The sequence below is a fragment of the Drosophila nasuta genome, chromosome 2L (assembly GCF_023558535.2).
Source record: "Drosophila nasuta strain 15112-1781.00 chromosome 2L, ASM2355853v1, whole genome shotgun sequence".
Lineage (NCBI taxonomy): Eukaryota > Metazoa > Arthropoda > Insecta > Diptera > Drosophilidae > Drosophila > Drosophila nasuta.
Window position 1 is genome coordinate 5,547,700 of NC_083455.1, and position 12,663 is coordinate 5,560,362.

The window sequence follows — 12,663 nt, forward strand, 5'->3', positions numbered from 1 at the left end:
TCATGCGCTCATAGAAATTGCCAGTCTTCGTGTAAACATTCATGAACAACTCGTCCGGATTGAAATATGCATATGAGAAACACCCGAGTATTCCGGCTAGTATGCTGAGCGTATAGATCACCGCATAAGTCTCACTGTTTGCTGATATCTCAAGCAGACACTTTTCCTCATCGAGGCGAGCACATATCATTCCCAGCGCATATAGAAAGCGGAGATACAAACGCATGTCCCGACACGGTGACATGTTGACAGTGACTGTCCAACTGAGACGGACGAACCCATCAGCTAAGTGTATTTGTGGTTGATCGGAGATACATTTCATAAATTCATTAAAGTAATTAATTGGTTATTACGCAGGACTTGCATATCTGCGTTGACGTTGATATAATACTAAGCAGAATTCAGTCGGGGCATTAAAATTGCAGTATTATTGTATTGTGCACTAAACCATAAATAAATGTATGATATAAAATGGAACTTTTTCTGAAAGAGTCATGTGAAATATAATAGCGCAGAAAACATATCATAGTAACTGTTTCATCTTGGGATTGTTGTTATACCCGGTATCCATAGGGTAGAAGGGTAATTATTATTACTTTGTGTCGACAAGAAATTACGACTAGAGACTACCAAAAATGTAAATGCAATCAGTTAAAAAATGTAATATATATTATATATACAAAATAGTATATGTAGAACAAAAATTGGCTGCAGCTGTCAGACTTTAATTTCTTTAATATATTTTTAATGCATCAGTATGCCGCTATACTACATATAATATTTTTTCGGTATATTCGCCGTCGTACTTTGATATTTTTATTGAATATGGATAGTCCCCTACCTTTTTATTATTTAAACACGCAAATTCATGAGATCTGAATGATGCTACATGATGCATTGTTTGTGAAAAGATACGCACCTCGATCCGAACCATATCCCTTTGAAATATAGTGCCCATTGAAAACAACCAAGGTAGGTTCCAAAGCATATTTGCGAATAGCAAGCGAATAAGAAAATATTGATCCTTACGATTGCTATCCATCTCGAAGACAATCGTAACCATAAAAAATGTAGCCGATGGAGCCGATAATAGGACAAATGCCGTAATTAAAACCATGACTAGACCGAAGGCAGAGTTCAGTTGTTCATGGCAAACGATGAGCATTTGATTGCGATGCCACAGATTCAATCGCCACATTGTTGTCATTGTGGTTTTTGCTATTGCTGTTGTTGTTGTTGTTGCTGCTGCTGCTTCCCGCAAGTCGCGATTATAAAGGTGCAAAAGGGCAGCCAAGACCTGTGCCAGGCAGCTGTAGAGAACTATGATAAGCCCTATCAGCACGTAGCTATAGGTGAAAATGGCGCATAAGAGCAGCCTGGGCAATAGCTCAATATTGTGAATATAAGCCTGTATGTATAATCCAAGGCAGAGCATCGACAAGCACGCCTGGATGCAGAAGCGCCGAAAGAAGTGCTTGGCATAACAATTGTGCAGATCCTTGTGATTGTGGTGAATTAACAGAGCAAGTAGAGCCAGAAAACGGCGACGTTTAAGAAAGAATGCAAGATATATTAAGGATATGACTAGGCAAGCACAGCAATAACTGATAACTATGTATGAATTGCCTACTAGGTTGTATACTGGTATCATAAATCCCTCAGGCACCATCACTAAATATGCGATTGCGAACCATGATCCAACTTGAGCCACAATAAACGCAATCAGTCCCTGTAGCTCGTTATGTTGGCTCATAGATATCATGGGAATGCTCTCAGTTTTGAGTGTAACACACAGTAAACCCAAGCACTTTAAACTAATTAGGTAAACTCGTAGCTCAGCTCCGTAAAACATGACTGAGAAGCACCGACTGACTAGCAGAACAGTAATGCATTCTTGTGTAATGCCTACTTTAATCAATTACAAATTACATATGGGACGGAGAATGAAACTACTCGTAAAAGCAATTAAATCAATTGGCTTTGACAATACACTTGAATGAAAGCCACACGACTACCTAAATTCCCAAACCTCAAGGAAACCTATATGAAGTAGAGCTACGAATAGTTAAAATACTCTTGAAAATAAGTAATAAGAAGCCTGGTCAGTTAGGAAAAAATATATGGGATAATAATTGCAAATTCGTGATTTTATGGGATCAAAATACTTCTATGTGTAATATGTGAAATAAACAGCTAGAAACTAGAACTAGAAAGTTAGTGAAGAGAATTGAGTTAATGGAGGATACAATTTAGTTTACTTATTTGACTCATTACTTAAATAAAAGTAAAAGAAAAATGAATTTAAAGTTTGTCGAATCACATAAAAGACGTATACTCTGAATCAGCATCAGCAAACACACTATGAACAGTTTGGCTATGCTTAGTAGTTTAATTCAGTAAAGGGTATATTACAGTCAAGATGACTTCAGCTTTTTAATTTGTTTTATTCATACGATCAGCAATCAATTTAAAATTGTACTCTATTAGATGTGAGTAAATGTAATAATTTCAACATACCTGTAAGCGAACTGAGTTGCTCACTATAGCTGTCGCTGAGGTTAATAACGTAGGTGAAAGCCATATTAGAGTTAAAAATACATCCTGCATTGGCGTGGTCTTTGTTTTACTGACTGTTAGCATGTTAATGATGCTAGTTGCATCAAGCGAGGAGAAAAGCAGGCACAGGTGAATATTAAAGCCATAGACGACACTGATCTGATCGCTGCACAGAACCAGCAGTCGATCATGAAGATCGAGGCAAGCGCGCAGTCGAAGAATATCGCTGCAACTACGCTTGGGCAGTTGCAACTGTCGAACGAGATTCTTTAGTTGCCCCTGATTCCAGCGAAGCACATGCCGCACCAGATGAATGAGGCACACATAGGTGCCGAGTATGAAGCTGCTGATGATGGCGCGCAAAGGAAAGCCGAGTGTACTGAACTTGAATAACATCGTAGTCCTTGTCAGCCAATGCAGCATGACGGCCCTTAGAAAGTTGACCATGTACATGGTGTTCATGAAAATGAGAATCCATAGGAGGTATTTGGGCAACGTTAGGCGAACTCCCGTCAAGTATTTGCGCCTGTACAACTCCAGTTGGCGAACGATGCGCACATTGGAGCCTTGAAGCCAAATGAGCCAGGCATTCTGCACAAACTGTATAACGAGGGCAGAGAAGAGGACGAGGCGTTCAAAATGATTTCCAGTGGCGGTCATTTCTCGCTTGAAGCACATTGTCCAAAAGTAAATGAGAATTATCATGCAACCGATGAGATACAATTGCAGTCCTAAGTGCACCACATAGCAGATGAGGCTGCGATGCAACCGAAACCGATCACTGTTCGGATTGTAATGGATGCAGAATATGCCCAGATAACGGCAGATGCAATAGAATGGATAGAGCTCACTTTGCTGATACTTGATCATTGTACAGCTTCGATAATCACCAATTGATACTGATAGCTGCTTTAACGAAGACATTAGTATTTATGGAACCCAGATACATTAGTCGAGTTCCATTACTACTTATTATTAAGTAGGACCTTAAAAAAACGTTTCACACTTGAGCAATTAAATAAATAAGCGGAGGATATACGACTAATATAGTTAACTTACCTGCTTGGTCACCTCGTTACCATTCAGTGGCAGTATCATATAGAAGCAGGTGGGAAACATCCAAGTGATGACCCTCGCCACCTCGGAATATGAGAAACGGTCTTCTAACGCTGATAAGTAGGCAATGCATGTTGCCTTCAGCACATAGTAAAGGAACGGGAATATCAAAGCTGCGCCATAGACCTGAACCATTTCTTCCTGGCACAACGATATCAGCTCATCATGGATGCTCAGGCAATCATTCAATATGACGGGAGTTATTACTGCATCACTTTTCAGTTTTTCCAAGCTATTGGCCTGAGCTTCAAGCAATTTGCGCATAACATGCACCAATGATGTGTAGCATGTTATAATATAGTTTTTGCGGACAAATTGCAACACAAGTCCGATGTAGGAGAACAAATGTGCTGCTTGCTGACTCAAATGCCAGGTGCCAATCACATAGTTAACGACAAGATATAAATACATTAAGCATATGATAATCCATATCCGATTTAGCCATCGTGGCCAACTCAATGCCTTTTGGTCAACTTTTAGGCGAACTGACAATAGACTTAAGCGGTTCAAAAGATGCTGATGGATTTCTTGCGTCATCAGAAGCCATACATTGAAAAGCAATCCACTTATCGGAGATATCACGTCCACTAAATGAAAAAACAATTTACCCGTCGGTGACTCAACGCCTAAATAATCCACGCTCAACTGGACGAGCAATTGAAAAAGTTCGGCGATTATCAAACATAGAATCAGCAATTGTGTGGCGAGTGTCGACCATGTTCTATGCACCACATAACGTTGCAAGTTTTTTGAGTACTGCAAATCTGTCAGACCCAAATAACGTTGGTATTGCAAAAACGTTAGCATTATTTACGTCTGCTATGCCGCAAGTTGCCCCGAGTACTGAACTCCCTTGTTGTATTGCTATACTGGCAGATATCCGATTATCAATATGCATACGAAATGAGTTTGTCTGATAATGATAAGCCAATCATTTTAGCCCGAAAGTGGTTTCCAGCAATTAAGTTGTTCTACTTGGAATTCAACAAGGACTCTTGCCTTGGAAATACTCTATTATATTAAAACAATACACCACTCTCTTAGACTATATTTAGTAAAAAACCATTAAGACTAGATATTTAAAGTATTTAAGATACTCAGATGTAGACTCACCTTTGTACTCAAATCGTTGCCCATTAATGGCATTTTCACGTACACAACTATCGTGGACAACCATATGACTATATTGGAAATTTCTATATAAGAGAAACGATTTTCTGAGGTCGCTAGATAAGTGATATATAAGGAATTCTGTCCAAGATATAAAAACATCACCAGAATCGCACCGCCAAAGGAATCTAAGAGTTCCTCGACACAAAGCAACAACAGCTTGTCATGAATTTGTAAATTGTTTGCCAAATTCTCCATGGATATGGGTGCAGTTGATAATGCAAATTGAAGTTGATCTTGTTGTTTTTTGCAAAAGACTCAACACAATGCTCACCAAGGATGAGTAGCAAGTGATTACAAAATTGGTGCGCAAAAGATTAACCAAGAGGCACACAAGGTAGACAGTCTGTTCCAGGTGTGGACAGTAACCCCAAAATTGGATAATCGACATGCCAATGTTGAGTGTATAGACAATGCAACATATTAGCCAAAGGCGATAAAGACGAATCGGAATTGGTAGCGTTAAAGTATCCAATTTAAAGTTCATTGCCAGAAGCGAGAGTTTTTGGAGTAGATTGCTTTGGGATTTTTGGAAAATAAGTAACCAAGTGTTAACCAACAACTGAGTGATTGGAGCTTCTACGAGAATTAAATAATAGAATGCTTCTCCTTCCTTAGACTCCATATCCACATTGTAGATGCATTTATCAATTAGTATGAAGTATAGAGATTGAATCATGACATACAGAATTATTAACTTCATGAAAAAAGTTCCCACACTTGGGTTTAAAACATATTCTTGACGGTCGCGGGAATAGTCGATATCGTTCAGTCCAAAATAACGCTGATAATGGACAAATGAACACAATTTTTGATGTTTCTGTTCCATCACCATATTGTCCCGACAAATTGTTGCGTTTTGCTTAACTTTAGACTCTTAACTGAAAGTCGAAAAATTCTATAATTCACATAATGAGCTTGAATCCGATAAAATGAATGCAACAAAAACACTTTAGACTAATTGAAATTGTGTTGAAGGTTACACTTATCAATTCAAGTTCGTGTTCAATTAATTATTATTGCATTCATGCTAGTTATACACACTGTAAATATATAAATATATAATATCTGAATTCAATAAAGATATATCAATAAGAGTTGTGTATAGTTATTTTCATAGACTAAAGCAATTCTTGCTTGACAAATGGTAGTAGTCTCTTCTAACTTATTTTTATTAAACAAAATCTTGCAAATATGTATGAATTAAGTACATATGTATGTATAAAATAAGTAAAACAAGTAAGAAAACTATAGTCGAGTGTGCTGTAAGCACGCGCCACCCATTTTGAATAAAAGCAAAACAGTGAGGTATTATTCTTAAAATATAGCAAAATAATACACAGTAAAAATTATTTTCAACAAGTAAGAGGGCTACAGTCGAGTGTACTCGACTGTGAGATACCCGTTACCCAATTTGATTAAAAGCAATATATTTTGCGGTATTATTTTCAAAATATACCAAATATACTGCAAGTATGCTAAAAATATACCAAACGGTATATGTGGTATATCGATATAGTACCGCATTCAAAATATACCATGGACGGCTCAATATACCAGATTGTCAGCCAAAGCAACTCAGACCCCTAGTAAGTAGGCGTTTTTGCCCATACAAAAGTATTTCTTTAATAACTTCGACAATTTTTATCTGATCGCAACCAAATTTTCGTAACTACTATAGTTATTATTATATATATTAAAATTCACAACATTAGCTTTAAAATTACGCTTGTTATTAGATTCGACAAAACTCGAAAACCAAGCGTAATTTTAAAGCGAGAGACGAATTTCGGTATGTACAGTAAGAACTATAGTTTTTGTGATTCCTCAAACTTTGGCTGCGATCAGATAAAAATTGTGGAAGTTATTAAAGAAAATCTTGAATGTGGTACCATATCAATAAACCAAATATACCATTTGGAATATCTTTAGTATTTTTGCAGTATATTATTTTGGAATAATTTAAAATTAATACCCCAATAATTTGCTGTTATTCAAAATGGGTAGCGGATATCGCACAATCGAGCACTCTCGACTGTAGCTTTATTACTTGTTTATCTTATAAATGTATAACGGATTTGTGAATTGAAACTAGTAAACATATGCTGAAATATAATATATTGTGAAAGATCCTCGGTGAAACTTACCTGTTCACTCAAGTTATTGATTATTATTGGCATAGAAAGGTACGAACACAAAGGTATGGCCCACAGTAACACGTGTATAACTTCCCAAATTGAGAAGCGCTCTTCCAAAGTAGAAACATAAAGGATACAAACAGCATCAGGAATATTAAAAATCATAAGAAATACAAATGAGGTGCCAAAGACCTCCACCATCTCCTGTTGGCATACCAACAACAGCTCATCGAAGAGCCGCAAACTCTGAGCCAATTTCTCTTCTGATCTGCTTTCCATTACTATATCCTTCAAATGTTTCGCATGTGCTTTCATCAGCACGATAATCACGTGTACTAAGCTGGTGTAACAAGTTACAATGAAATTGGAACGTATCAGAAGGATAAAGAAACATAGAAATGAAATGACGAAAAAATCATTTCGTTTCGGATTCCAGTAGAATTGGGCGAATATTGCAATCGTAATGGCGTAGTATATACATATTCCCATCCAGAGATGATATAGTCTCTGTGGGCGTGGCAGCTTCAATGTATCCACTTCAAGACGTCTGGCGATATCGGATAAAATTTGCAAAAGAATCTGCTGTGTTTGTTGTTGATAGCGAAGCCAAAAATTGACTAATATCTGGCTGCACGGCATAGATAGAACAACCAATTCATGAAACAAGTTTCCTGATTGTGACAGCATGTCAACATAGGAAACTCTTCTGTCGGAGAACACTAATCTAAGTGCTCCGAAAAATATGATCTGCATAATGAACTGAATGCCATAAGAACACAAACTGGGATGGATCACATATCCTTTCGTAATCTTTGAGTAGTCTATATCGTTGAGTCCAATATAGCGCTGATAGTGTAAAAATTTTAAAAGTTTTCTTTGTTCTCCTGCCATTATTTTGAACCGAACGCTCACTAATGTGTTTTCATCGAATTAGCCCGAGCAACTAAATATACTAACCATTCGAAAAGAGCTTGGCGAATAAATTAATTATTAGTGACAGCTAGTAAAATCGATTGTCAATTTAGTTAATTTGATGTCCAATATAACGTATGTTAGTTAAATTTTAGGAATAAAGTAAAACTATTTGTGTGAGTGTAAAAGATTACGACTTGAGGAACTTTAAAATGATTCAATATTAACTACTTTATACAGTTGACTGATAGCTTATCAGCTGTAATCAATTGAAAGGCAATTACTTAATAAGTTCTATATCACCGACAAAAGGCGTGTGCTATAATGTAATAGGTACATTTAGCTATCTTATTACGTATAAAAGTGTTTAAAATGTTAGTTTACATAATTAAAGTAAATTATGAAAGTTTTAATTCATTGAATTACTTTTATTTTTGAATTGCAGAAAAGTGAATTGGACTTTTTGGAATGGTCACCACTGAACGATAGAAACTTGATGCCAGACGACTGGACAACAGATACACTGTTCTCGGCAATAAATGGACCTTTTCCCTTTCCCGATTCTCGAGAAATTGGTAAGTAAAAAAAAACAGTTACATCAGTAAAGAACTAATACAATTTTTTTCTATATTTGTGTAGCGCGAGGAGCTGGCATTGCGGATTTTATACAGCCAAGTCTAGGACCGCTGCAACCGAATTTAGATGACATCGACATTACGTTCTCAGGTATTTTAGTCACTATAATCCACTGTTTAATTAGAAAACTGAATATAATGTTGGTTCTGTTGCACAGATTTGCTCACCACGAACTCTTCACGCTTGCCACCCGTGCCCGAGGAGGGCACCGATGCAGATATGCTTAAGAACGATGATTATTGCCTGCCAGCAATTGTTGGCGCTCCACACACATTGTACAGTCACGACAGTATGATGACTGTGGATACGAATATGCTGGAGCTCAATACACCCATCAGTAACATGCCCTTTACCGATATCGAGCAGCAGTTTGCGGCTGCCCGACAAGTTCAGCAATCGGCCAATGAAGCTCAACAGCAACAACAGCAGCAATTACTGGGCGAGAGTACCACAGGGCGTGGCCATGTGACGAAGCACTTTGGTGCCATCAACAGCAGTGCCAGCGATAGTTTCTCGATTAAGAGCGTCATCAATGGGCGCATTGCCAAGAATACGCAAAGGCCTTTCCGGCGTGAACCTCATAACTATGATAAGGCTCAACCGACGCCGCATCAGACGAACATATATCAGCAGATGCTGGCCGATCAGCAAAAGAATCAGCAACAGCATATGATCGGTGGTGCGGTGTTGCAATCATTTCAACCGGCTCAGCAGCAACAATTGCAACAGCAGCAGCAACAGCATCAACAACAACAACAACAACAACAGCAGCAGCAAACACGTCTGCATTTTCCCACACAGCAGCAGCAAAGTTCTTATAATACGCAGAGTTTTCTCAGCAGCTATGCCGACAGCTATCAGCAGCAGCAGCAGCAGTTGTCCACGCAGCAGCAACAACAACAACAGCAGCAGCAACAGCATAATGTCAAAGTTGAGCCACACAATACAGATATGTTATCGTTATTAAATGACACCAGCTACAACTCAATCAGCTACAAGCCGTATCCTCAGTTTAAGAAATCTGCATCAACGGGTGCATTTATCAATATGCCACGCGTATCACCGCAGCAGCAGCAGCAGCAAGCGCAACAACAACAACAACAGAGTTATCTACAGCAAGATCAACAGCAGCAGCAGCTCCAGATGCAGCAATCTCTGCCCCTTGGAATATCCTTGAGCACACAGCAAATCTTACAACTGACGCGCCAACAGTCAACCAACTCACAGCAACAACAACAGCAGCAGCAGCAGCAGCAACAACAACAACAACAACAGCAACATGTGCAGCTGCAGCAGCAGACTGTGGCAAGTCTACTGCTACCACAGCAGCAGCAACAACAGCAACCAGCTGTCAGTGTTGCTCCATGGGCAACGCCCAATACAACCATATTGCCCAAGGAAATGCATCGATCAAACAGTCTACCGCTTAACGTGTCGCTACCCAAGCTCATTCATCACGAGCAGCAACAGTTTGCCGTGCCAAAATACCATGCAAAGGGCAAGTCCAGAGTGCGCAGCAACTCGATGCACCAACAGCACACTGTGGTTGCAGCTGGCGGCGGTTCGCCAATCAACAATAGTCATGGCAGCGTCAGCAACAGCACCGGCAACCTGCTGGTTGCACAGCAAATGCATCAGGCTACTAGCGATCCCATGCTCAACAGCACACTAGCTCAATTGCTGACTAAGAGTGAGTAGAAATATCCAAAGATTCGTGTTTTAGTGAATTGTTTTGAGGGGCATGAATTCAATGTAAATAAGTAAGAAAGCTACTGTCGAGAGTGCTCGACTCTGAGATACACGCTACCCATTTTCTATAAAAACGTATTCCACCCAAATATGCCACAAAAATACTAAAATATACCGAGGGCAATATTTGGTATATCGATATTGTACTAAACTCAAAATATACAGTACAAATAGACACTCGATTGTCAGCCAACTAAATTACTTAGTAAGTAGGCGTATTTTGCAACTAAACAAATATTTCTTAAATAACTTCTATAACACTTTTATTTGATTCTAACCAAATATTCAGGAATCATAAATACTGTAGCTCTTATTACGCTTGGTATTATAAATTATCCGATTTGCAGGGGCTACCACTAGCGAGTATAAAAATATAAAAAACAATAAGTATAACAAAAAAAAAGCGAATTTGACTTATATAAAAAAACTAAATCAAATACATTTCAGTAAGGTTGTTGTTTCAATCATTTAATTACTAGCTATATTTTTTTTATAACGAAGTCTAGAAATTAATGTTTTCCATTGTATTGACCTTAGCTAATGATTAGTCATAGCAATTAGTCTGATTTCTAAAGTAGTGGTCGGATTATTCTGAAACTTTAACAGCATTTAAAAGATTGCAAATTTAGCAATGACAAGAGTTTGGGGCTACACGCATCGGAAGTGTGTCAGACCACAACTTATCATTTTATAGTTGTTTCAAATCATTATTCATTAATGTTAATTGCTTTGTCTCGCTGGTGATTTGAATTTTGTAGCAAGCAATTCACATAAAATTGAGTACATTCACACCAATATGATATTATAGAAACATTTAAGTACACATATAAAGTATTCTAATTGATTTGTACTTTCTTTATAGGTACACGCCTGCAGGCAGCTGTGGCAAATAAAACGCAGCCAAGTACCTCCACCAATGCCATAGCCAGCAGCCATAGCAGCAGCAATGTATCGCAGTCGGTTTACGTCAGCAATGCTGCCACATCGCCGCTGTCTGTGCCGGTGCCGGCACAGCAACATTCACCAAAGAAGACCGCCTCATTGCCCGTGACCATTGCCACACCCTCGCTGCACAGTCCGCCCGGTAGTAAGATGCTTAGCTTTAGTCAGGGCACGACAGCGAACATGGGCAGCAGCCTCAGTCTGTCGCCAGACTCACCGTTCCACGACTCTCAGGATTCACCTTTGTCGCCAACGACCAGCCTCAAGTATCAGCCACGGGACACTCAACGGCGTGCCGGGCACATTCATGCGGAACAGAAGCGACGATATAATATCAAAAATGGATTCGATACGCTGCACTCGCTTATACCGCAGCTGCAGCAGAATCCAAATGCCAAGCTAAGCAAGGCGGCAATGCTGCAAAAGGGTGCCGATCACATCAAACAATTGCGTCAGGAGCGCAATGTGCTCAAGGACAAGATCGAGGCATTGCGCATGGAGCGAGATGCACTCAACAACTCCCTCACGTAAGTATATTCAGATGATTGTGTACTTGTAATGCCACTTAACTTTAACAACATCTACACAGGCATCTGCATTCGATCCTACCCGCAAATGGCGCTCCGGTGACACGCCAGGGAACAGAGCACGTGCGTCAATTGTATGAGGTCTACGTACGTTACAATACGATGAACGATTGGAAGTTTTGGATTGTAAGTGATCAAGTGAAATGAATTCATCTCAATGAGCTCACTAATTCATTTTCAATTTATAGCTCGGTTTAATTTTGGAGCCCTTGCTGGCCTCATACACCTCGACAGTGTCCAGCGCCAGCTTAGATGAGCTGCGTCGCACCGCTTTCCTATGGGTCGATCAGCATTGTTCGCTTATTGATTTGCGACCCGGTTAGTTAAATATTTCTTATCTTGTATTCTTCAAGAAGAACTAATTTGATTTATGTTTATTTTGCAGCTGTTACGAACAAATTAAAGTACCTATCCATGCACACGGATATCGTATCGGAGCCACCGAGCACATTGCAGGAGGAGGTGAACAAGGCTGTACAGAATACCAACGGTCAGCATCCTAATCTGCATGGCTCCTAACCTATCTTGCTGCTCGTGATATGAATTTATTTCAACAATTTTCAAACACCATTGCTACAATTTGTTAACAATTTGGTCAATGTCAAACCGTTCGCCTTGCTGTCTGACCATAGCTCAGCAGTAAAAAGAATTGTACAAATCGCCTTTTAGGCTAAAATTTATTATATATTTTGCAACGAATGCAATTGATTATTGTCTAACGCTAAACGCTCTAAAAGCTGAAAGCTGTGAGCCCTCAGCAGCTCCCGCTGCAGTTGAAGTAGCGCAATGCAGCAAATAGTGCCTACAATCTTTGACTTAAGTGTAAAATAAACAAGCGATTTTACAATTTTTTCATA

At 39.0% G+C, this 12,663-nt stretch overlaps 1 protein-coding gene across 4 annotated transcripts in view; it reads left to right on the plus strand.

The window, feature by feature from the left end:
• The window catches only part of LOC132799046 (protein WBSCR14 homolog), a 30,594-nt gene extending 17,931 nt beyond the window's left edge, over window positions 1-12,663 (plus strand). For all 4 annotated transcript variants that reach the window (XM_060811178.1, XM_060811179.1, XM_060811177.1 and 1 more), the window contains 7 exons: window positions 8,338-8,467; window positions 8,532-8,618; window positions 8,686-10,218; window positions 11,140-11,746; window positions 11,809-11,932; window positions 11,995-12,124; window positions 12,192-12,663. In XM_060811178.1, the coding sequence (XP_060667161.1) occupies window positions 8,338-8,467; window positions 8,532-8,618; window positions 8,686-10,218; window positions 11,140-11,746; window positions 11,809-11,932; window positions 11,995-12,124; window positions 12,192-12,325 (2,745 nt within the window). In that variant the 3' untranslated portion in view covers window positions 12,326-12,663. The remainder of the gene's footprint in view (window positions 1-8,337; window positions 8,468-8,531; window positions 8,619-8,685; window positions 10,219-11,139; window positions 11,747-11,808; window positions 11,933-11,994; window positions 12,125-12,191) is intronic.